The sequence below is a fragment of the Natator depressus genome, chromosome 24 (assembly GCF_965152275.1).
Source record: "Natator depressus isolate rNatDep1 chromosome 24, rNatDep2.hap1, whole genome shotgun sequence".
NCBI lineage: Eukaryota > Metazoa > Chordata > Testudines > Cheloniidae > Natator > Natator depressus.
Genome location: NC_134257.1, coordinates 12,783,051 through 12,807,571, shown reverse-complemented (window position 1 = coordinate 12,807,571; position 24,521 = coordinate 12,783,051). Strand labels below are relative to the sequence as shown.

Sequence of the window (24,521 nt, the reverse complement as noted above, 5' to 3'; positions counted from 1 at the left end):
TCAAGGTTCCTTCCCCACTCTGAACTCTAGGGTACGGATGTAGGGACCTGCATGAAAACCTCCTAAGCTTATTTTTACCAGCTTAGGTTAAAACTTCCCCAAGTACAAATTAATTTTACCCTTTGCCCTTGGATTTCTACTGCCACCACCGAACTTTATCTGCATTCCTGAAAAAACGGAGTTTGGACATGTCTTTCCCCCCAAAATCCTCCCAACCCTTGCACCCCACTTCCTGGGGAAGGTTTGGTAAAAATCCTCACCAATTTGCATAGGTGACCACAGACCCAAACCCTTGGATCTTAGAACAATGAAAAAGCATTCAGTTTCCTTACAAGAAGACTTTTAATAGAAGTAAAAAAAAAAAAAAAATCATCTCTGTAAAATCAGGATGGTAAATACCTTACAGGGTAATTAGATTCAAAACATAGAGAATCCCTCTAGGCAAAACCTTAAGTTACAAAAAAGACACACAGACAGGAATATTCATTCTATTCAGCACAGCTATTTCTCCGCCATTTAAAGAAATCATAATCTAACACATACCTAGCTAGATTACTTACTAAATTCTAAGACTCCATTCCTCTTCTGTCCCCGGCAAAAGCATCATACAGACAGACACAGACCCTTTGTTTTTCTCCCTCCTCCCAGCTTTTGAAAGTATCTTGTCTCCTCATTGGTCATTTTGGTCAGGTGCCAGCAAGATTACCTTTAGCTTCTTAACCCTTTACAGGTGAGAGGATTTTTCCTCTGGCCAGGAGGGATTTTAAAGGGGTTTACCCTTCCCTTTATATTTATGACAACCGCGGTGACCTGACCAGCCAGAGCGGAGCAAAGGACGGCTAAGAGGAGAGGAGGCCCAAACAACCCTGTTTACCTGGGTAGAAGACAATGGACAGAGGCAGGACTTGGGGGAGGTGATATCGGATGCCCAGCTGGAAAGCACGGGGCGGGGGCTCGGGACTGGAGAGAGATATCAGGCAGAGCCCACCTGGATGCAGGAGAAACTTAGATGTACAATGCTGAGGGAGGCCAGGCCTGAGGCCCGGAGAGTTTCCTATGCTGTGCTCAGACGCTCAGTAAACCCTCTTGTTTTATGCTGGCTGAGAGTCACTCTGGTCTAGAGTTCAGGGTTGCATTATTCCCTCTGGGAGTGGAGGTCCTGGGGGTCCAGAGCAAGTGGACTCCCTGAGGGGGCCCACGGCAAGAGACAGGCATGCTAAGGCTCAGAGAGGTGCGGTTCCAGGATGTGGAGGGGCTTAACCCCCGAGAGTGGACCCCCGAGAAGGGCTGTCACACTGGAGGGGGTTCTCCCCAAGGACTGTACGGGGCCAAGAGTGGGCACGACCTGTGAGTCTGTGACACAATGCTCTGGAACGACTCCATACGAAGCCAATCAGGACTCTGGGGGAGCCTCCTGTCTCTGATCATACTGCCTCCAGGGCAAGAAACTCACACAGCTTTGACCTTCCTGGGTCTGATCTCGGAGCATTCAGCATCCTCTGCCCCTCCGTGCGCTTCCCACAGCGAGTCTGCCCGGGCGGGGCTCCAGGGGAAGCCAGAGGGCCCTGCACCCCAACTCTGCAGCCAGCAGTGAATCTCCGCCAGCCGGTAAAACAGAATGTTTATTAGTCGACAGGAACATAGCATCGGGCAGAACTTGTTAGCACAGAAATCAGTGACTTTCAGCCAAGTCCATCTTGTGGGGAGGGGAGCCCAGAGCCAGGGCTCTGGTCCTCCCCCTGCGCCCCAAGCTAGCCAAGACTGACTTGCTTCCAGCTGGCTGGCTCCTGCCCTGCTCGCTGTGCCTCCTCCGGCCTTTGTCTTGCTTCCTGGGCCAAGAGTCACCTAGTCGCATCCCCCTCCTGGGTCTCAGGTTATGAAGGGGCAGCTATATCATCAGTGCAGGCAGCTGGAGCAGCCTCCGCAAAAGTCACACCCCCTTATTCCCACCACCTAGACATTGGTGCAATGTACAGGGAAACTGAGGCACACACAGCATTCATGCAAACAATAAGACTCACATACAACATAACAAGGGAAAATCCCCACTACGTCACAGAGGGCAGCTGCCCCGGGTGTCAGCCATTCTGTCTGAGTCTACGCAGAGCCTAGGCCGATCGCCCGAAGAGGGAGCAGCTGCCCTGGGTGTCAGCCACACTGCCCGTGTCTGCGCAGAGCCTGGGCCAATCGTCCAGAGAGGGGGCAGCTGCCATGGTGTGGGCCCTTAAAAGGCTGCAGCCATATCTATTTGGGCGGCGATTCACTGTGTACACTGACCATTCTCCCTGACGTGGCTGCACCAAATGAAAGGGGCTAATGCCAAGCTCCTGACATAGAGCCTTACTCCACTAGGATTATGACATGGAGGTGGTCCATGTGAGGGGAATACCAATGTTATAGCCGATGCTTTATCATGGGGCGGGGGCCCTGAACTTCCCCAGGTCACTGGCTAAGTGACCCCGGCTCAGTTCAGATTAGAAGGGAGGAGAGATGTGACAAAGTGGGGGATTTTCTTGTTTTTTTCAATGGTTTGCACGCAGAGGGGGTGGGTCGCAGTTTCCCTGGGTGTTACTAGTTTAGTGAGGTGATGGGAGAGGGAGTTTGTTGTTACAGAGGACCAGTGACAGAACTTGGGACCCCAGCCAATGGCCCGGAGAATGGATACCCCAGCGACTGGTGACCTGGTGACCGGTAGGCCCAGCTCGGGAGTCACAGCCAGTTCTGGCCAGTGGGAGGACAATGGGCTGCAAAGAGAGGACCCCAGTGACCTGACCAGCCAGTTCCAGCCAGAGGGGAATGAAAGGACATCGGGAGAGGAGGCCCAGGTGACCCTGTTTACCTGGATAGAAGACCATGGACAGAGGTGGGGCTTGGGGGAGGTGATATCGGATGCCCAGCTGGGAAGCAGGGGGCCTCAGGACTGGAGAGAGAGCAGGCAGAGCCCACCAGGATGCAAGAGAGACTTAGATGTCCTGTGCTGAGGGAGGCCAGGCCTGACGGCCCTGAGAGTTTCCTATGCTGTGTTCAGACACTCAATAAACTCTCCTGTTTAACGCTGGCTGAGAGTCACTCTGGTCTAGAGATCAGGGTGGCCCCGGGGATCCCGAATGAGTGGACTCCCTGAAGGGGCCCCCGGCGAGAGACAGGCGTGCTAAGGCTCAGAGAGGTGCGGATCCAAGAGGCAGAGGGGCTTAACCCCCGAGAGAGTGGACTCCCGAGAAGGGCTGTCACACTGAAGGGGGTTCCCCCCAGGGACCCTCTGGGGCCAAGAGTGGGCATGACCTGGGAGTCTGTGACAACGTGGTAGCAGAGGATGTTTTGTGGATGCACCCTGTAGACACTTGGCTGCGAGTGCAGGCGCTTTGCAGTGAGTGGCTGCCCGCAATAAAACGAGGGGATTAAAGGAACCAGCACGGAAATTGTCTACAACCAGCTCTGTAAGAGGGACCTGGCACGTCAGTGCAGGGAGAGAGGGTTGAGCATTGGGAGGCTCACCCAGGAGCAGCTGGTTGCCTGGCTGGTAGAGATTGACGAGTCCTAGGGCCAAGTTCCAGATCCCAGCAGGTCTTCCTGGATGCCCGGAGAGCCTGGGAGTAGCAGGGTGTAGTTGGGGTAGTGGCAGGGGGTCCACTGGACCCAGTTCCCCAGCCAGGATCGGGGCTTCCCACCTGGGTTCCTCCCAGTGTGTGTGAAGAGATGGGAACTGGAGCTGGAAGTGAAGGAGCTGGAGCTGGAGGAGCAGAGGCTAGCTGGCTGCTCGGAGCAGTGACAACATGAGCTGGAGTTGGAGGAGCGGCGGGCCAAGAGGGTCTGCCGGGGGGTACGTGGGGAAGGGCCCCAAGACACCAGTTCTGCAGAGAATCTAGACACCAAACTGCTGCCCCAGCCTAAGGAGGGGGATGGGATATTGATGCCTACCTCACAGCCTTTGAGAAGGCTTGTGATCTGAACCAGATTGATCCCGCAGACAGGCTCCACTGTCTGACCCCCCTGCTGGATCCCAAGGCCATAGATGCCGTCAGCCAAATGGAGGGTATTCAAACAGGCTTTGGTGCTGAAGTTCGAACTAACCCCTGAGGCGTACAGGAAACGACTCCGGGGTGTATGCAAGACCTCAGGCATCACCTACAAGGAGGTCGCCAACCTGCTGGGGGAACATCTCTCCGCAAGTGGGGAAAGGGCACAGGAGCCACTACTGTCAGACGTGTATAACCTGGTGGGGTTGGAGCAGCTGTATGACATCTGCCCTCCAGACCTTAAGGTGTGGTTAGTGGACTGGAAGCCTAAAGATCTGCACTGAGCGGGGGCACTGGTGGATGAGTTGTGGACAGCAGACTGGGGGCAGGCAGGAGACCCACAACGGGGACTCAGAAGGGGAGTCACCCAGAGACCTCTCAAAGGTGGGACTCCAGGAAGCCCAACTCAGGGGTGCCCATGAAGGCCGGGGTGGGCCGACCCCCATCATGGGACTTGAGGGACCTGAAATGTAATTACTGTGGCTAAAAAGGACCCAAGGTGGTGTCATGCCCAAAGACACAGGAAATTTTCGCCCAAGAGAACCCTCAAAGGGTTAACGGGCGAAGGGGAGACAGCCTGTAACAGAGGCTTAGAGAGTGACCTGGGAACCTGTCACCCAGCTGGCTCCTGGGGCAGAGCTGGCCAGGGGAAGGGGGAAGGCAGACGGGCTTCCCCTCCAAGCCCAGCAGATATGTCTGCTTGTGACCCCTGGGCTCAGGCCCCAGGTCAGTGGGGAGATATTCACAGAGTGAAGCGATTCTGGGATGAGACTCTTGTGGGTGTGATGCAACCTCACCAGCTGCTATGGGGCCGTATAACTTGGGGGAAGGCTCCCAGATGGCAGCCATTCACCCGGGGTTCCTGTGTAGACAAAGGAAGGATCGGGATACAGGGCTGTTAGCTGAGGTCCTTCAACACATCAGCTTTGATGTACTCTTGGGAAGTGACTGTGTCTCTTTAAGGACAGGTTTCAGAGTACCAGCCGTGTTAGTCTGTATCCACAAAAAGAAAAGGAGGACTTGTGGCACCTGAGAGACTAACAAATTTGATGAAGTGAGCTGTAGCTCACGAAAGCTTATGCTCAAATAAATTTGTTAGTCTCTCAGGTGCCACAAGTCCTCCTTTTCTTTTTGTGTCTCTTTAAGACAGGATCCGGACCCCATGCCAGGAACGGCCAAAGAGCTGAACCCAGAGATCAGCGGAGAGGGCAGGAGCCAGTGAGCATGTGAATGGCCCATAAATGGCCCGGTTGGCAGGCAGGGGGGTACTTTCCCCCCTGGCTAGTAGCACAAGGGAAGAACTGAGAAGCTCTGGTTCCCTGCCTGTCTGTAGCCAGGCCCTGGAGCTGAGTGGGACAACAGCCCTGCACAGGGGAGAGGTGGCTCAGACTGGCTCTGATGCGGCAACCAAAGCAGTGGGCTTGCTCCCTACCCTCACTGGGACACAGGTGCTGGGGGTGGTCGGACCCCCAATTAAGATCCTGTAGCGAGGACACATCTGAATGGGGGCCCCAAGGAGGTTGGGGTGCATGATCAGCTACCTGCAGAGGTGCTGATGGGGGATGGACTGAAGAACTGGCCAGACGGTGCCCTGGTCCTTGCCTGTGGCTGAGGGGTGGGGCGTGGAACCTCCAGTGCGGGGAAGTGAGTTGCCAGGGACAGGGCTTAACAGGGCTGAGACCAAGGCCTTGTCCCGACATGGGAAAACTAAGGCACAGCAATGAGGGCTGGGCCCCAAACCCAGCAGCTGAATTCTAGACCTAGCTGCAGAAGGATCCCTCCTGGAAGAAGCGATGGGTCCTGGTGTTGCAAGATTCTGGGAAAGGATCCAGGTGAGAGAAGGTACCCTGTACCAGGAAAGGGCTCCCTGAGGGAAAACTGAACTTGGGGGATCAGAGGGTGTCAGGTGGTCCCCCAGAAGTACCACCGAGGGGATGTCCCTTCTTCTAAATGTAACCCTTCTGCCTGTCAGAGTTGGCAGCAACAAGGGCTGGGTTCAGTATCAAGGGGTTCCCTTCCAATAACACAATGCAAAACTGTCTCGAGCCCCCACCCAGTGACCTGGGACAAATATGTACCACCCCCGCTGGGCGACTCCAAGAGGCAATACTTCCCTTCTCGCAAGCACATAGTCTGAGTGTAGCAAAAAGCCTTTAATAACAGAGAGAAACAATGTGGCATTATGTTGGGGAAACACCACCAACAGGATTCATAACACAACCCATGAGCAAAAAAAACCCACCCCAAGCAAATAGGGGCGTGTCCTTTCCCTTGGGTTCTTGAGTCCAGCAACCCAAAATCACCCAAAGTCCCACAACTCCAACGACCCAAAAGTCTCTGTCCCTGGTCAGGGCAGCCCCAGAGTTCGAAAGTTTATCTGCAGAGTTTTACCTCCCAACCTGGGTGGAGATCGGGGAGGAGGGGTTAAGGGGCACCTTACGTGGTCCAAAGCTGATGGCCCACCTCTCCACGGGGCTCTGCTCTGCCAGCCGCCCCATGAGCTGCTCTAGGCATCCAACAAACTGCTCTGCTTCACCAGCCGCTCTCTTCCACAAGCTGCTCTGCTTGCCGTCCCGCAAACTGCAATGCTCTGCTCTGCCAACCGTCCCGCAAACTGCTCTGCTCCACAAGCCGCTCCGCTCGCCGTCCAGCAAACTGCTCCCCCATATATCTTCAGGCTCCCCCACTACTTAACACGACACTCAGTGGTTTCAGCTCTTAGTCAGTTCAGCTCTTTTGTGATTTCAGCTTGTAGTAGGGGAGCCTCAGTGCTGGCACACCATTAGCCCAAAGTGAATTCAGCTCAGCAGCCTGTAACTAGACTCCTAATGGAATCAAAATTAGCTCTGATATTCCACAGTGGAGAAAGAAGGAAGTGCAATTAGCATGTAAGGCCCTCACCAAGGGGCCCATGCCACCAAGTATTAATACCTGTCCCCAACCTCTCTCCCTTCACAGAGTTTTGGAACCCATGTCCCTTGCCTAGCGAGTGCTACTTAGTTGATGGCGAGTCCCTCCATCATAACAAAAGGCCAAGTACAGTTCCACTGTCCTTGATTACCATAATCAGGGTAATAACAATTTATTCTTCCTGCCCCAATAACAGAGACACTGGGGATCCCACAGCAGCCAAAGTGACCATTTGTCCTCAAGCTTGTTGACCCCCTCAAAGTATGTTCACCTCGTTTACCTGTCTGATGATCTTGAAGGGGCCATCCCAGGCAGGTTGCATGCAGCTTGTTCTTCCTTACGGGTATGAGAAGCATCATCTGGTCCCCGGTAGCATAGGAGCGGGCACGTGCGGAGTGGTCGTACCAGACCTTCTGCTTCCTCTGTGCCCTGGCTAAAAGGAAATTTAGTTTAATAGTTTTCTATTTGGTAAGAACTCACTTATCAATAAACTTAGTTGGGAAACCTGTATGTCTTTATAGATGTAGTTGTGAAATCCTCACTTCTGTATTGTTTTGTCATTATAGTTCCCACTTTGCTATTGTTTATTTGCATGGTCTCTGTCTGGTTCTGTGATTGTTTCTGTCTGCTGTATAATTAATTTTGCTGGGTGTAAACTAATTAAGGTGGTGGGATATAATTGGTTAGCTAATCATGTTACAATATGTTAGGATTGGTTAGGTAAATTTCAGTAAAATGATTCGCAAAAAGAAAAGGAGGACTTGTGGCACCTTAGAGACTAACCAATTTATTTGAGCATAAGCTTTCGTGAGCTACAGCTCACTTCATCAGATGCATAAAGTGGAAAATACAGTGAGAAGATTTATATACACACAGACCATGAAAAAATGTGTGTTTATCATACACATTGTAAGGAGAGTGATCACTTAAGATGAGCTATTACCAGCAGGAGAGTGGGGTGGGGGGAGAGAAAACCTTTTGAAGTGATAATCAAGGTGGGCCATTTCCAGGAGTTAACAAGAACGTCTGAGGAATAAACAAGGGAAAATAGTTTTACTTTGTATAATGACACAACCACTCCCAGTCTCTATTCAAGCCTAAGTTAATTGTATCCAATTTGCAAATTAATTCCAATTCAGCAGTCTCTCGCTGGACTCTGTTTTTGAAGTTTTTTTGTTGAAGAATAGTCACTTTTAGGTCAGAAATCGAGTGACCAGAGAGATTGAAGTGTTCTCCGACTGGTTTATGAATGTTATAATTCTTGACATCTGATTTGTGTCCATTTATTCTTTTACGTAGAGACTGTCCAGTTTGACCAATGTACATGGCAGAGGGGCATTGCTGGCTCATGATGACATATATCACATTGGTAGATGTGCAGGTGAATAAGCCTCTGATCGTGTGGCTGATGTGATTAGGCCCTATGATGGTGTCCCCTGAATAGATATGTGGGCACAGTTGGCAACGGGCTTTGTTGCAAATGACTGGTTAAGGTATAGCTAAGAATATTACTATATAAATTAGGGGCAAACAGGAAGTAAATTGGGATTTGAAAATAAGAAAAAAGGAACTTGGATTTAAGCTTGCTGGAAGTTCACCCCAATAAACATCGAATTGTTTGCACCTTCAGACTTTGGGTATTGTTGCTCTCTGTTTACGCGAGAAGGACCAGGGAAGTGGGAGGGTAAAGGAATAAGCCCTCTGTCACGGAAGTCACAGGCTCGGTGCTCTGGAACAGCTCTGAATCAAACCCAGGCAGCACCCTCTTTAGTGTGCTCCCCTCAGGGCACACTCTGCTAGGGTAAGCCTCCTTGGCTTCGACACCTCCTGGGACTGACCTCAGAGGGTTCAGCACCCCTTTTCTCACCGTGAGCTCCCGAAGGGCCTTGCACCCCAAACTTGCAGTCAGCAGTGACTCTCAGCCAGCGTTGTAAAACAGAAGGTTTATTAGTCAACAGGAACACAGCGTAGAACAGATTTTGTTAGCACAGGAAATGGACACTCAGCAAAATCCACCTTGGGGGAGGGCATCCGGAACCCAGGGCCCTGGAGCCCTTTCCCCCCTGATTCCCCAACCAGAGACTGACTCCTTTCCCCTAGCCAAACCTCAGTCACCCTCTAGCCCCTCCTCTGGCCTTTGTCTCTTTCCAGGGCAAGGAGGCCACCTGATCTCCTTGTTCTCCAACACCTTCAGTTGGCACCTTGCAAGGGAGAGGCCCAGGCCATTAGTTGCCAGGAGACAGGGTGTCGGCTATTCTCTGTGCAGACAGGATCACACCTGCCCTCTAGGGCTCTGCAACAATCACACACCCTTATCCCACCACCTAGATACTTAAGAAATGCATAGGGGAAACTAAGGCACCCACACAGTACTCAGAGAAAACATTAAGAGCATTCCCACTTTGTCACACCCTCTAACAGCTAGGTTTCCCTTGGCCAAGCCCATGATCTCCGAATCCACCACCGATTCCACATTTGTTTCTCATTGCGTCCAGTGGTCCCCTCCTTCTCCTTTCACCTGTGACGTGGCTACACCAAATGAAAGGGGCTAATGCCAAGCTCCTGAGAGGGAGCCTGCTCCTCCAGGGTTATGACATGGAGGTGGTCCATGTGAGGAGGACTGCCAATGTTATAGCCGATGCTTTATCACAGAGCAGAGGCCCTGAACTTCCCCAGGTCACTGGCTAAGTGACCCTGCTCAGTTCAGACTCGAAGGGGGGAGAGATGTGATGAAGTGGGGGGGTTATCTTGGTTTTTTCAATGGTTTGCATGCAGAGGGAGTGGGATGCAGTTTCCCTGGGTGTTACTGGTTTAATAGGTAATGGGAGAGGGAGTCTGTTGTTACAGAGGACCAGCGACGAAACTTGGGACCCCAGCCAATGGCCTGCAGAACAGATACCACATCAACTGGTGACCTGGGGACCGGGAGCCCCAGCTTGGGAATCACAGCCGGTTCTGGCTAGTGGGAGGACAATGGGCTGTGAAGAGAGGACCCCAGTGACCTGACCAGCCAGTTTCAGCCAGAAGGGTACAAAGGACGGATGAGAGGAGAGGGGGCCCAGGGGACGCTGTTTACCTGGATAAAAGACAATGGACAGAGGTGGGGCTTGAGGGAGGTGATATCAGATGCCCAGCTGGAAAGCACAGGGGCTTGGGACTGGAGATGGAGAGCAGGCAGAGCCCATCTGGATACAGGAGAGACTTAGATGTACTGTGCTGAGGAAGGCCTGGCCTGAGGCGCGGAGAGTTTCCTATGTTGTGTTCAGACGCTCAATAAACCGTCCTGTTTTACGCTGGCTGAGAGTAGCTCCAGACTAGAGATCAGGGTTGCATAATACCCTCTGCGAGTGGAGGCCCCGGGGGTCCAGAGCGAGTGGACTCCCTGAGGGGGCCCATGGCAAGAGACAGGCGTGCTAAGGCTCAGAGAGGTGCGGTTCCAGGAAGCGAAGGAGCTTAACCACTGAGAGAGAGTGGACCCCCGAGAAGGGCTGTCACACTGGAGGGGGTTCCCCCCCGGGACTGTACGAGGCCAAGAGTGGGCATGACCTGTGAGTCCATTAAGGCTACACTTTCTGAGTCTGTGCAGAACCTGGGCCGACCACCCAGACATATGGCAGCTGCCCCGGGTGTTAGCCATGCTGCCAGAGTCTCCACAGAGCTTGGGCCGACCGCCCAGAGCGGGGGAAGCTGCCCCGAGTGTGACTCACGCTGCCTGCGTCTGCAAAGAGCCTGGGCCAACTGCCCAGAAAGGAGGCAGCTTCCCCTGGTGTCAGCCACGCTGCCTAAGTCTCCACAGAGCTTGGGCCAAGCATCCGGAGAGGAAGCAGCTGTCCCAGGTGTGAGCTATGCTGCCTGACTCTGAGCAAAGCCTGGACCAACCACTTGGAAAGAGGGCAGCTGCCCCGGGTGTCAGCGTCGCTGCCTGAGTCTGCACAGAGGGTGGGCCGATCGCCCGGTGTCATGGAGTCACCAGGCAATGCTCTGGAACTACTCCATACGAAGCCAATCAGGACTCTGTGGGATCCTCCTGTCTCTGATCATACTGCCTCCAGGGCAAGAAGCTTACACAGCTTCGACTTCCTGGGTCTGACCTCGGAGCATTCAGCATCCCTTCCACACTGTGTGCTTTCTGCAGCAAGTCCGCCTGTGCAGGGCTCCTGGGGAAGCCAGAGGGCCCTGCACCCCAACTCCACAGTCAGACATGATTCTCAGGCAGCTGGTAAAACAGAAGGTTTATTAGTCGACAGGAACACAGCTTAGAAAAGAACTTGTTAGCAGAGAAGTGAGTGACTTTCAGCCAAGTCCATCTTGGCAAGAGGGGAGCCCAGAGCCAGGGCTCTGGTCCTCCCACTTCGCCCCAAGCCAGCCAAGACTGATGCGCTTCCAGCTGCCTGGCCCCTGCCCTGCCCATTGCTCCTCCTCCAGCCTTTGTCTCACTTCCCGGGCCAAGAGGGTCTCAGGTTATGAAGGGGTGGTTACAGCATCCGCAAAAGTTGCACACCCTTATTCCCACCACCTAGACATTGGTGCAATACACAGGGGGACTGAGGCACACACATCATTCATGAAAAACAGTAAGATTCACATAGGCTCATATACAACATAACGAGGGAAAATCCCCACTTCGTCACACCTGGAGATGGGGCAGTTGCCCCAGGTGTCAGCCATGTGCCAGAGTCTGGGCAGAGCCTGGGCCAAATGCTCAGAGAGGGTGCAGCGGCCCCGGGTGTCAGCCACAATGCCTGAATCTGCACAGAGCCTGGGCCGATCGGCCTGAGAGAGGGCAGCTGCCCTGTGTGTCAGTCATGCTGCCTGAGTCTGCGCAGAGCCTGCATTGAACATCCGCTCCGGGTGTCAGCCCCACTGCCTGGGGCAGCCTGGGGAGGAGGCAGCTGCCCTGGGTGTCAGCTCCTCTTTCTGAGTCAGCACAGAGTCTGAGCCGATCACCCAGAGGGGGGGCTGCTGCAAGAGATGTCAGTCTCTCTGCCTGAGTCTGCGCAGGGCCTGGACCAACCATCTGGAGTTGGGGGAGCTGCTCCGGGTGTCAGCCACACTGCCAGAGTCTCCACAGAGCCTGGGCCAACTGCCTAGAGTCTGCGCAGAGCCTCGGCTGATCATCTGAGAGGGAGCAGCTGCTCCAGGTGTCAGCCAGGCTGCCAAAATTTGCCCAGAACCTGGGCCCATCGCTGGGAGAGGGGGCAGCAGTCCCAGGTGTCCTCTACCTTGCCACAGTCTGCTCAGAGCCTGGGCCAATTTCCTGAAATAGGGGGCAGCGCAGATCATGCACCAACACTCTGAAGTGGGGACAGCTGCTCTGGGTGTCTGCCACTCTGCCTGAGTATGATCAGAGCCTGGGCCAATCACAGGGAGAGGGGGCAGTTGCCACGGGTGTCAGCCACGCTGCCAGAGTCTGCGCAGAGCCTGGGGCCATCACTGGGAGAGGGGACAGCTTCCCTGGATGTCCTCCACGCTGCCTGAGTCTGTGCAGAGCCTGGTCCAACCACCCAGAGAGGGGGCAGCTGCCCCGGGTGTCAGCCATGCTTCCTGAGTCAGCGCAGAGCCTGGGAAGACTGCACAAAGTGGATGCAGAAACCCTGGGTGCCAGCCACGCTGCCTACGTCTGTGCAGAGGATGGGCTGACCACCCAGAGAGGGGCAGCAGCCCCGGGTGTCAGCCACGCTGCCTGAGTCTGCGCAGAGCCTGGTCCAACCACCCAGAGAGGGGGCAGCAGCCCCGGGTGTCAGCCACGCTGCCTGAGTCTGCGCAGAGCCTGGGCCCATCTCTGGGAGAGGGGGCAGCTGCCCTGGGTTGTTGTAGAAGCAGCAGTGCTCTGTATGACTATGCTCTGTATAACCTGTACGTTCAAAAGGTCTGTTACACCTTCTGCCCCCCTCCCCCCCCCCGCCATTTTGTCTCCTCTCCCTCTTTGAATACTTGTGAAGTGGCTTTCCCCCTCTCCCTCCCCCTCAGATCAGGTCCTTAAAAGGGGAAGGGGCCATGTACTCAGGAGTGCACTCACAAGCAGGGGGTTGGACTAGATGACCTCCTGAGGTCCCTTCCAATCCTGGTACTCTATGAAGGCCCTTCACCCGGTTTGCCTGCATTTCATCGTGCGTCAGGAAGACTTACCTCCATTGCTGTGCTGTGGGACACTTACCTTGAAGGATCCTGACATCCCCAGTGCCATGCCTGTCCTGAGAGTGTGAATGTGACCCCTCTGCCTTCTTTTGAGCTTAGCTATCAGTATAATAAACGTGCTGCTTTTTGCCAAACTCTGGTGGATCACTAGTTCTGCCTAAGCTTACTAGCTGGCTCAATTTTGGGTAACATGGGTGTCCTCCACGCTGCTTCAGTCTGCACAGAGCCTGGGCCGATTGCCCGGATAGGGGGCAGCTTCCCCCTTGTGACCCATGCTGCCTGAGTCTGCACAGAGCCTGGGTCAACTGCCCAGAAAGGGGACAACTGCCCCGGGTGTCAACTACACTGCCTGAGTCTGCGCAGAGCCTGGGCCAACCACCTGGATTGGAGGCAGCTGCCCCGGTTGTCAGCCATGCTGTCTGAGTCTGCACACTCTGGGAAGACCGCACAAAGTGGATGCAGATGCCCCGGGTGTCAGCCATGCTCCCTAAGTCTGTGCAGAGCGTGGGCTGACCACCCAGAGAGGGGGCAGCAGCCCCAGGTATCAGCAACTCTGCCTGAGTCTGCACAGAGCCTGGTCCGACTGTCCGGAGATGGGGCAGCTACCCCAGGTGTCAGCCACGCTTCCTGAGTCAGTGCAGAGCCTGGGCTGACTGCCCGGAGAGGGGGTGTGATGAAGTGGGAATGTTCTTAATGTTTTCTCTGAGTACTGTGTGGGTGCCTCAGTTTCCCCTATGCATTTCTTAAGTATCTAGGTGGTGGGAAAAGAGTGTGTGATTGTTGCAGCGCCATAGAGGGCCAGCATGATGCCATCTGCACAGAGAATGGCCGACACCCTGTCTCCTGACAACTGGTCTTAGTGGTGGGATTTACTGATGGCGCTTCCTGCAGTGAATGACCGGGAAGCAGTGAAATGAAAGGGGATTAACGAGGACCAGGCATGCTGAAGCCTCAGAGAGGAGCGGTTTTAGGAGGTGAAGGAGCTATGCTTAACCCCTGAGAGTGTGTGACCAGCGAGGACTGTTGCAGTAATGGGGTCCCTCTGGGGACCACAGTGAGTGGTTCCAGGGGCGGAGGAGTTTGCAGCTTGACCCTGACAAAGAGAAGGATAGTTGCAGTAACGGGGTCCCACTGGGGACTGTGGCAAGCGGTTCCAGGGGTGGAGTCTGCGGTTTGACCCCGGAAGAGAGGTGTTGACCTGCAGAAGGGCTGACACAGTAGCGGTTCTTCCTAGAAACCGTGGGGAGCTGAGACCACACAGGCCTGTGAGTCCACAAAAAGTTGGGAACAGCAAAGTGGTGGCCTATCAGAGGGTTACACATTGGAAAGTTCACCAAAGAACAGTTAATCATGCAGCTGGAGGACGATGACGCTCTAAGGAGCATATTCCTGACCCAAATGGGGCTACAAGAGGATCTGGGAGCAGCTGGAGCAGTAGCCAGGCATCCCCAAGACTCCTGTCCCCAACCAGATGGGGGTCTTCACGGTCAGGTTCCCCATCAGGGGATCTGAGATGGATGGGATTGGAGCTGAGTCCGAGAGAGCTGGAGGACAGTGAGAGACAGCGAGAGCTCAAGAAAGAGCTGCAGGAGAAGCAGCAGCAGCATGAACTGGCGATGGTGAAGTGGAGAAGCATACGGGACTTCCTAGGGATGAGTGGGGATAGACCCCGGGGTGCCAATTCCGCAGGGAACCTCAATCCTAAATTGCTGCCCCTGGTTAAGGAGGGGAGGATGTGGATGCCCACCTCACTGCCCTTGAGCAGGCTGGTGATTTGAACCAGGGGTACCCTGCGGAAAAGCCCCAGTATCTAGCTCCCTTGCTGGGTCCCAAAGCCAGATGGGTGGGGTAGTGGACAGGCTTCCACTACTGGCCCCGGCCTATATGCCTGCGTGGACTCTCCTGGGCTCAGGCCCCTCGGTCCCCCAGTGGGAGTGGAAGGTGATGGTCAATGGGGAGACATTCCTGGGGTGGCGAGATCCTGGGACAGAGAGAACTGTTGTCAGGCTCCCAGTGGTGCAGCCTCACCAGATGCTGAGGGGCTGCGTGACCTGGGTGAAGGTACCAGGGATGAAGCCCCTCACCCTGCCTATGGCCCAGACCACTTTGCACACACAGGAGGGGTCGGGCTGGATGGTAGTTGGGGTTCTCCAAGATATCGGCTGCGAGGTCCTGTTGGGGGGTGACTGTGTCTCTTTGGGACAGGATCCAGGCCCTGCTCCTGTAATGGCCGAGGGTTTGAATTTGAACCCAGGGAACCAATCGGCTGAGACTGAAATTGTCAGTAAAAATACAAATGACCTGGCTGGCAGCGGGGAGGAGCTGCTAGGCTCAGGATACCTGCCCACCTGTAACCAGACCCCTGAGGCTGGGTGGGACAAAGAGATGCTCCCTGCCCCCCTGCACACCGGAGAGGGGGCTCACGCTGGCTCTGATGCTGTGACCAAAGCAGCGAGCTCACTGCCTGCCCTCAGTGGGACCGTAAGGGCAGCACTGAGCACGGTGGGAGCTGAGACCCCGGCTGAGTGGGGGGGATACAGGCAGGGCAGGTCGGCTGCCAACCACGTTTGCCTTGTCCAGAAGCGCTGCTGGGAAGTGAGTCCACAGCAGGGAGGGGACTACCAGGGACAGGGCTCAGCGTGGCTGTGACCCCAGGCCCAGCCAGCGAGAGGGAACAGGTCCCACTCCCTCCCGCAGCAGCTGAATTCCAGACCGAGCTGCAGAAGGATCCCTCCTTGGAGAAGCTGAGGGAACTTGCTGGCCACAGCGCTGCAGACCCCCTTGGGGAAGGCTGCAGGGACAGATTCCTGTGGGAGAAGGGGTTCCTGTACCGGGAATGGGCTCCCCAAGGAGAAGTGGAGTCGTGGGGGAACCAAAGGCAGCTGGTGGTGTCCCAGAAGTACCGCTGCAGGCTGCTGTACCTGGCCCGCGACGTCCCTCTCTCAGGACACCAGGGGATCCAGAGCCCCAAGCAGCGGCTCTGCAGAACTTTTCCTGGCGTGGAGTCTGTGACGCAGCCCAGCAGCACTGCAGGTCCTGCGACCCCTGCCAGCGGGTGGGGAAGGCCTGGGATAAGGGTGAAGCTCCTTTGAGACGCCTGCCCATCTTTGAGGAACCTTTCCAGTAGGTGCCTATGGACATAGTGGGGCCCCTCAGGAAGGCGACCTGTTCAGGGAAGAAATACATCCTGGTGGGGATGGATTTCGCTCCCCGCTCCCCAGAGGTGGTGGCTCTGTCCTCCACCAAGGTAGACACCATGGCAGACTCGCTGCTGACCATCTTCAGCAGAGAGGGGGTCCCCAGCGAGGTTCTTACAGACCCAGGGTCCAATTTCATGTCAGCCCGGCTCCAGGGCTTGTGGGAGAAATGTGGGGTCTGGCCCACCTGGGCCTCTGCAGGTCACCCTCCGTCCCACAGGCTGGTGGAGAGAGTTTACAGGACCCTGAGGATGATGCTGAGGACTTTTATGAATCAGCATCTGCAGGACTGGGACAAGGACCTGCCCCACCTGCGGTACAGGGAAGTGCCCCAGGAATCCACAGCGTTCTTCCCTTTCGAGCTGCTGTATGGGAGGAGAGTGAGGGGACCCCTGGACCTGGTAAGGGACGGTTGGGAGGAGAAGGGGGAAGACCCCCTGGTGGATCTCTTCCCTGAGATGGGAGCCAATCCTCCCATCAGGTGTCCCTCGTTCAGAGTCACTGGGAAAACAGCCCAGACCCTGGAGAGAGAGGTCAAGGACATGCTGGCTTTAGAGGTGATCCAGCTGTTCAACAGCCCATGAGCCTCAACAGTGTGGCGGGTCCGATTCTGTATGGACTATCAGAAGCTTAATGCCATCACCGTGTCCGATGCCTACCCCATGCCTAGGCCTGGAGAGATTCTAGACAAGCGGCCGGGGGGGGGGGGGGGGCGCTCACTACCTCTTTACTATGGATCTCACCAAGGGCGACTGGCAGGTGCCTTTGGACCCAGATGCCAGGTTGAAATCTGCCTTCACCACCCCTTTGGGGCTCTTTGAGTTCCTGGTCCTGCCTTTTGACCTCAAGGGGGCGTCGGCCACCTCCCAGCGCTGGGTGGATCAGCTACTGAGGGGCATGGAGAACCTGGCCCTGGCATACATTGATGACATCTGTGTCTTTAGCCAGACCTGGGAGGAACACATGTCGCAGGTGAAGAGGGTGCTGGGGTGCCTCAAGGAGGCAGGACTGACGATAAAAGCTGGAAAGTGTAAGGTGGGGATGGCAGAGGTGTCGTACCTGGGCCACAAGGTGGGGAGCAGCTGCCCAAACCCAGAGCTGGCCAAGGTGGAGACAATCAGAGATTGGCCCGTTCCCCAGACCAAGAAACAGGTCCAGGCCTTTACTGTGATGGCGGGGTACTACCGGAGGTTTGTACCCCACTTTAGCTCCCTAGCTGCCCCCATCACTGAGCTATGTAAGAAGGGGAAGCCAGACGAGATGGTCTGGACCGAGCAGTGCCAGAGGGCTCTCTATGCACTGAAGGAGGCTCTAATCCAGGCCCTGGTAAATCTGGTAAACCCAGACTTTGCCAAGCCCTTTACAGTGGCCACCGACACCTCAGATGCAGGGCTGGGCGCGGCGCTCATGCAGGCCGATGCTAAGGGGGGAGACACCCCGTCGGGTACCTGAGTAAGAAGCTGCTGCTCTGGGAGCAGAACTGTGTGGCCACAGAGAAGAAATGCCTGGCCACGGTGCAGGCCCTTAAAAAGCTGCAGCTGTATCTATTTGGGCGGCGCTTTGCTGTGTATACTGACCACTCTGCCCTGACGTGGCTGCATCAAATGAAAGGGGCTGATGCTGAGCTGCTGGTGACAGAGACACCTGGTCAGAGGGTGGCCAAGATCAAGATGGGGGCTTTTAACCAAGAGAGCCCGAATCACAGCCCTCCAGACTGGAGCGCTGGGAGAAGACCCGATCTCAGTTTGAACGCCAGGGGTTTTGGGGTTTTGGGGCTGCATAAACCTTCCCACATGCGGCCTGTGAATGCCATCAAGCATACCCGATCTAAGGGAGGGTGTGAAACTGGAAAGGCCTGGTGTAACTCTCACCAAGGAATGGGAGAGATGCTGGGGCATACATGGGAACGTTGGTGGGTTCGAACTTCTCCAGGTCACTAGCTAAAGGGACCCCACTCAGTTCAGTCTCGAAGGAGGGAGAGATGTGACAAAGTGGGAATGTTCTTAATGTTTTCTCTGAATACTGTGTGGGTGCCTTAGTTTCCCCTATGCATTTCTTAAGTATCTAGATGGTAGGACAAGGGTATGTGATTGTTGCAGAGTCCTAGAGGGCCAGTGTGATGCCGTCTGCACAGAGAATGGCCGACACCCTGTCTCCTGGCAACTGATGGCCTGGGCCCCTCCGCTGCAAGGTGCCAATTGAAGGTGTTGGAGAACAAAGAGATCAGGTGCCCTGCTTGCCCGGAAAAGAGACAAAGGCCAGAGGAGGGGCTGGAGAGAGTTTTTCAGTTTGGAGTAGGCTGGGGAGACAGGGGGAGGCCCAGAACCAGGACTGAGGGGTCCTGTTTTCTGTACCTACAAGCTCTGTTTTGGACTGTGATCCTGTTGTCTAATAAACCTTCTGTTTTACTGGCTGGCTGAAAGTCACGGTGAATCGCAAGAAGTGTGTGGTGCAGGGGCCTGACCTCCCCCAAACTCCGTGACAACTGGTGTCAGAGATGGGATGTACTGCACCCTGTGGATGGCACTTCCTGCAGTAAGTGAGTGGGGAGCAGTAAAATTAAGGGGATTAACGAGGACCAGGCATGCTGAAGGCTCAGAGAGGAGCAGTTTCAGGGAGCAGAGAAGCTACACTTAACCCCTGGGAGTGTGTGACCAGTGAGAAGGACTGTTGCAGGAACGGAGTCCCCCTGGTGAGTGGTTACAGGTGGGGAGGAGTCTGCGGTTTGAGCCTGGGAGAGAGGTGGTGACCTGGAGAAGGGCTGGCACAGTAGGGGTTCTTTTTGGAAACCGTGGGGAGCTGAGAACACACAGGCCTGCGAGTCCACAGCAACTTGGTATCAGCGAGAAGTCGTGTAACCATCTCCTTAAGAGCAACCTTGTGGAGCTGTGCAAGCAGAGAGGCCTGCGCACTGGAAAGCTCACCAAAGAACAGCTGGTTGCCCAGCTGGAGGAAGAGGATCGCTCAGAGGAGCCGATACCTGTCCCTGGGGGAAGCAGCCCAGTAAATGCAGTGTGCGGTGTCTGTCCCAACTGGGAGTGGTCAGACTGCTGCCAAGAGCACTCCAAGGCCCCTCCTACCTATGGCTAGGGGAGGGGCTGGAAGGAGCCTGGCGAACATCAGGGGCACCGTGACTCCCGCAGCCAGCAGGGGATCCTCACGGCGGAGCTCCCCACCACTGGAGCTGAGGTGGCTGGCATGGGAGAGGGAGATAAAACTGAAAGAGCTGGAGCTGAGGCAGCATGAGCTGGAGGAGTGGGAGAAACAGCGGCAGCATGAACTGGAGGATCGGAATAAACAGCGGCAGCATGAACTGGAATTGGCAAGGCTAAGGAACAGAGAGCCCTCTGCTGCAGTGAGTGAGGGGGAATCCAGGACTGCATGGAGCTTTGATAAACGCATTCTGTCCCAGTTTAAGGAAGGGGAGGACATAGATGAATTCCTGATTGCCTTTGAGAAGGCCTGTGAGCTGCACAGAGTTGACCCTGCAGACAGGCTCCAGTTTCTCACCCCCTTACTGGACCCCAAAGCCATGGGGCTGTATAGCCGAATGGAAGGGGTGGAGGCAGGGGACTATTAACTGTTCAAAAAGGCCCTGCTATGCAAGTTTGGGATGACTCCCGAGGCGTATCGGAAAAAGTTCCGGAGTCAGCGTAAAACCGCTGAGGACACATATCTGGAACTGATCCTCTGAATGGAGGGATATGTCCACAAGTGGGCAGATGGGGCCCAGACTAAGGTGGACATGGTTAAACTGATTGTACTGGAGCAACTGTATGAACATTGCCCAGCCAATCTGAGGATGTGGTTGGGGGACAAAAAGCCAGAGGACCTACAGCGCACAGGGCAGCTGGCCGATGAGTTTGTGGACAGCCAGTCAGGGGGTGGAAAGGAGAAGTCCCAAAAGAATAAGCCCACCATGATGCAGAGAGACAGTCACCCTGGGATCCCCCAAAGGGGGAATGTGGAGAACCCCCTTCCCAAGGGGAACAACTGGCATCAGGACCAACCGCCCAGCTCAAGGGAGCCAATGGAACCTGAACTGCTATTACTGTGGCCAGAGAGGCCACATAACTCAGAGGCAGTGAGTTATATCTCCACGTGGTGCCTTGGCACCAGCAAAATTCAGAGCCCAGGGGCACAGCTCCACCAATATTTGGGGCTGGGTGTCCCCCCACCCCACGCCTCCTACTAGTGCCCCCTGGACTCCCCTTGCTGCCTCCCCGGGCCCCAGAGCAGAGCCTCCCTGCCTCTTCCGAGCAGCTCTATGCTGCCTCCCTGCAGCAACTGCTGCGGCAGAGTCCTAGTGCCGCCATCTTAACTGCCAGGGCAGACTGACTGAGCCTGCCCTTCCACCTCAGACCCTTCCCTTTTCCGGTGGGACCCTCCACCAGCACAGGGGGCCCCCCCGCCCGCAGTCACCACTCCTGCCCCATGCTGGGCAAGGGGCAGCCCCATCCCTCGCCCCCAGTGAGGCTACAGTCAGGGGCAACAGCAGGGGAGGAGGCGCACGCAGCTCCTCCCGGCACCCACCACGGGGGAGGCGAGGTGGATTCCTGGACCTGACAGGGACCCTAGGAGCACATGCAGTGACAGTGGTGGGGCTGAGTGTGCTGCTGGGGGAGGCAGGAAAGGGGGGCTCTTCCCCAGAGCTCGCTGCTGCTGGCAGGGAAAGGGCTGGGGGGAGCCCTCCTCTCTGGCCCCTGTCCCGCAGCAGCCTGCCTGCACCCCAAACTCATCCCCAGCCCTGCCCCACCCCAGAGGCCACACCCCCAGCCAGAGCTTTCACCCCCCCACCACACCCTCAACCCCAGCCTTGAGCCCCCTTCAGCACCACAAACCCCTCATCTTCCGTCCCAGCCAGAGCCCTCATCCCGCCTCACCCTCTACCCTCTGCCCGAGCCCCTCCAGCACCACAAACCCCTTATCTCCAGTCCCAGCCAGAGCCCTCATCCCCCCACACCCCAACCCTCTACCCCAGCCCTGAGCCCCCTCCAACACCACAAACCCCTCATCTCCAGTCCCAGCCAGAGCTTTCACCCCCACACACACCCCAACCCTCTGCCCCAGCCCTGAGCCCCTCCAGCACCACAAACCCCTCATCTCCAGTCCCAGCCAGAGCCCTCATCCCCCTACACCCCAACCCTCTGCCCGAGCCCCCTCCAGCACCCCAAACACCTTATCCCCAGTCCCAGTCAGAGCCCTCATCCCCCTGCACGCCAACCCTCTGCACCAGCCCTGAGCCTCTCTAACACCCCAAACCCCCCAGCCCCAGACAGAGCCCTCATCCCCCACACTCCTACTCTCACCCTGAGCCCCTCCCACACCCCAAACCCTCATCTTCAGCCACACCCCACAGCCCTCACCCTGCACCCCCTCCCATCCCCAAACTGCCTCTCAGAGCCTGCACCCTGCACCCCAATCCTATGCCCCAGCCTAAGGCCTGCACCCCAGACCTCCTCCCCCACCAAAACTCCCTCCCAGAGCCTTGGGCAGGTGGAGGGCAGAGTTTGGGCAGGGGTGGGTTCTGGGCACCACCAAAAATTATACAAACCTACTGCCCCTGCCAGTGCCCAAGCTCAAGGACATACTGAGCAGACCGAACCCGCACAGAGTTAACTAGGTAGGAACACAGCCAGAGAAGGGGCAGGCTTCCCTGGGGGGGTGGGCAGCTTACCAACTGTTCAGGAGGGAGGAGTTTCCCAGACCAGCTCCCCTGGGTTGCTCCGGACTCAAGGTTCTCAGTTTACAGGGTGGGTGCAGGGCTGTCCCTGCAGAGTGAGTGCCTTGTTCCCCTAGAGGTGGATGGGAGGAAGGTGTCACGGAGTGTGGGGGAGTCCAGGCCCTGCACCCCTCTTCCTGGGATTCACTGAGACTCTCAGCCAGCCAGTAAAACAGAAGGTTTATTGGACAACAGGAACACAGTCCAAAACAGAGCTTGTGGGTACAACCAGGACCCCTCAGTCAAGTCCTTCTGGGGGAGCAGGGAGCTTAGACCCCAGCCTTGGGGTTCCCTGCGTTCCTCCACCCAGCACCAAACTGAAACTAAACCCCCGCAGCAGGCTCCCTCCTGCAGCCTCTGTCCACATTCCCGGGCAGAGGTGTTACCTCCCCCTCCCCCTCCTGGCTCAGGTTACAGGCTCTCAGGTCTCCCATCCCCAGGGCACATTCCCAGGTCAACACTCCCCTCTCTCTGCTGCGTCACATCGTCACAGAAGGTCAATGGATAATGGGACATGGGCGCTGAGGTGCCGCTGGCCCAGCCCTAGGTGGTGGCCCCAGATCGGGTGGTGCCCAATACCTATCTGACCCTGACGGGTTTGGGCGGGACCCCATTCAAGGTGCCTGTGGTGAGGGTACATCTGAAATGGGGGGCCAAGGAGGGCCCCAAGGATGTGGGGGTGCACCATCATTTGCCCACTGAGGTGTTGATGGGAGGTGAACCTAAAGGATTGGCCAAGCAACCCCCAGAACGCCCTACTTGTGACCCGTAGCCAGAGCCGGCGAGGGGCACTATGCCCTGACATTGGGGAGGGTACCTCACAGGAGGCACAGGACTCTACTCTGGTGGGGAGAGAGTGCCCAGGGACAAGGCTCAGAGTAGTGGCAGCAAGAGGGAGCAGGTGCCCATCCCTTCCCCATATGCTAAGTTCCAGGCCGAGTTGCAGAAAGATCCCTCCTTGCGGAAGCTAAGGGACCTGGCTGGCCTCAGTGCGGCACAGACCATGGGGAAAGGTTGCCAGGAGAGGTTCCTGTGGGAGAAGGGATTCCTGTACCAAGAATGGGCTCCCCCAGGGGAAGTGGAGTCATGGAGGAATCAGGAGGCAGCTGGTGGTCCCCCAGAAGTATTGCTGCAAGCTACTGTAACTGGCCCATGACATCCCTCTCTCAGGACATCGGGGAATCCAGTGCACCAGGCAGAGTCTGCTACAGAACTTTTACGGGCCTGGAGTCTTTACTACCGTCCAACAGTGTTACAGATCCTGTGACCCCTGTCAGGGGGTGGGGAAGGCCTGGGACAAGGGGAGAGTGGCTTTGAGACCTCTGCCCATTATAGAGGAGCCTTTTCAGAAGGTGGCTGTGGACAAAGTGGGGCCTCTCAGGAAGACAACCCGGTCAGGGAAGAAATACATACTGGTGGTGGTAGATTTCACTACCCACTACCCCGAGGCAGTGGCCTTGTCTTCTATTGATGCAGACACCATGGCAGATGCACTGCTGACCATTTTCAGCCGAGTGGGGTTCCCCAAGGAAGTCTTAACAGACCAAGGATCCAACTTCATGTCAGCCCCGCTCCGGTGCTTGCGGGAGAAATGTGGGGTCCGGCACGTCTGGTCTCAGCATATCACCCCCAGTCCAATGGGCTGGTGGAGAGGTTCAATGGAACTCTAAAGATGATGCTGAAAATCTTTATGAACCAGCACCTGCAGGACTGGGACAAGTACTTACCTCACCTGCTGTTAGCGTACAGGGAAGTGCCCCAGGAGTCTATCGGGTTTTCGCCTTTTGAACTGTTATATGGAAGAAGGATAAGGGGGCCCCTGGACCTGATGGGAGACAAATGGGAGGCGAAGGCCACTCCCGATGGAGAATCAGTGGTGGAATATGTCTTGACCTTCTGAGAAATACTTGCTGAGCTCATGGGCTTGGCCAAGAAGAATCTGGCCAGAGCCCAGAAGAAGCAGAAGGTCTGGTATGACTGCACGGCGTGGGCCCCTGCCTACACCACTGGAGACCAGGTGATGGTTCTCATCCCTGTGAGACGAAACAAACTACAAGCCGTCTGGGAAGGTCCTTTCAAGGGTGTTAAGCAACTAAATGAGGTAAACTATGTGGTGGAAAGAGAAAAGGAGTACTTGTGGCACCTTAGAGACTAACCAATTTATTTGAGCATGAGCTTTCGTGAGCTACAGCTCACTTCATCCGATGAAGTGAGCTGTAGCTCACGAAAGCTCATGCTCAAATAAATTGGTTAGTCTCTAAGGTGCCACAAGTACTCCTTTTCTTTTTGCGAATACAGACTAACACGGCTGTTACTCTGAAATATGTGGTGGAACTGTCTAACTGGGCACATGGCCACCGTGTGTACCATGTTAATATGATGAAACCATATTATGACAGGGGGAATGTGGTATTAGTTGCGTGTGGACATTGGGAGGAGCAGGAAGTTGACCCTTTAGTAGATCTATTCCCTGAGACAGGAGCTGGCTCCTCCCTGGAAACAATTCCCCTCTCTGATCAGCTAACCCCTGCCCAGCAA

General features: G+C 55.8%; 1 protein-coding gene and 1 long non-coding RNA gene across 2 annotated transcripts in view; one reads left to right on the top strand and one right to left on the bottom strand.

Annotated features, from left to right (window-relative positions):
* Window positions 1–6,403: 6,403 nt before the first annotated feature.
* LOC141977464 (uncharacterized) overlaps window positions 6,404–24,521 on the bottom strand; it is a 23,213-nt gene continuing 5,095 nt past the window's right edge. Inside the window, exons 2-3 of the long non-coding RNA XR_012636236.1 lie at window positions 7,207–7,359; window positions 6,404–6,841 (exon numbers count right to left, since the gene is read on the bottom strand). This is a non-coding gene — a long non-coding RNA (uncharacterized LOC141977464). The remainder of the gene's footprint in view (window positions 6,842–7,206; window positions 7,360–24,521) is intronic.
* The window catches only part of PSMC4 (proteasome 26S subunit, ATPase 4), a 25,310-nt gene continuing 20,595 nt past the window's right edge, over window positions 19,807–24,521 (top strand). Inside the window, exon 1 of the mRNA XM_074938982.1 lies at window positions 19,807–20,345. Within this exon, the coding sequence (XP_074795083.1) occupies window positions 19,956–20,345 (390 nt within the window). The 5' untranslated portion in view covers window positions 19,807–19,955. The remainder of the gene's footprint in view (window positions 20,346–24,521) is intronic.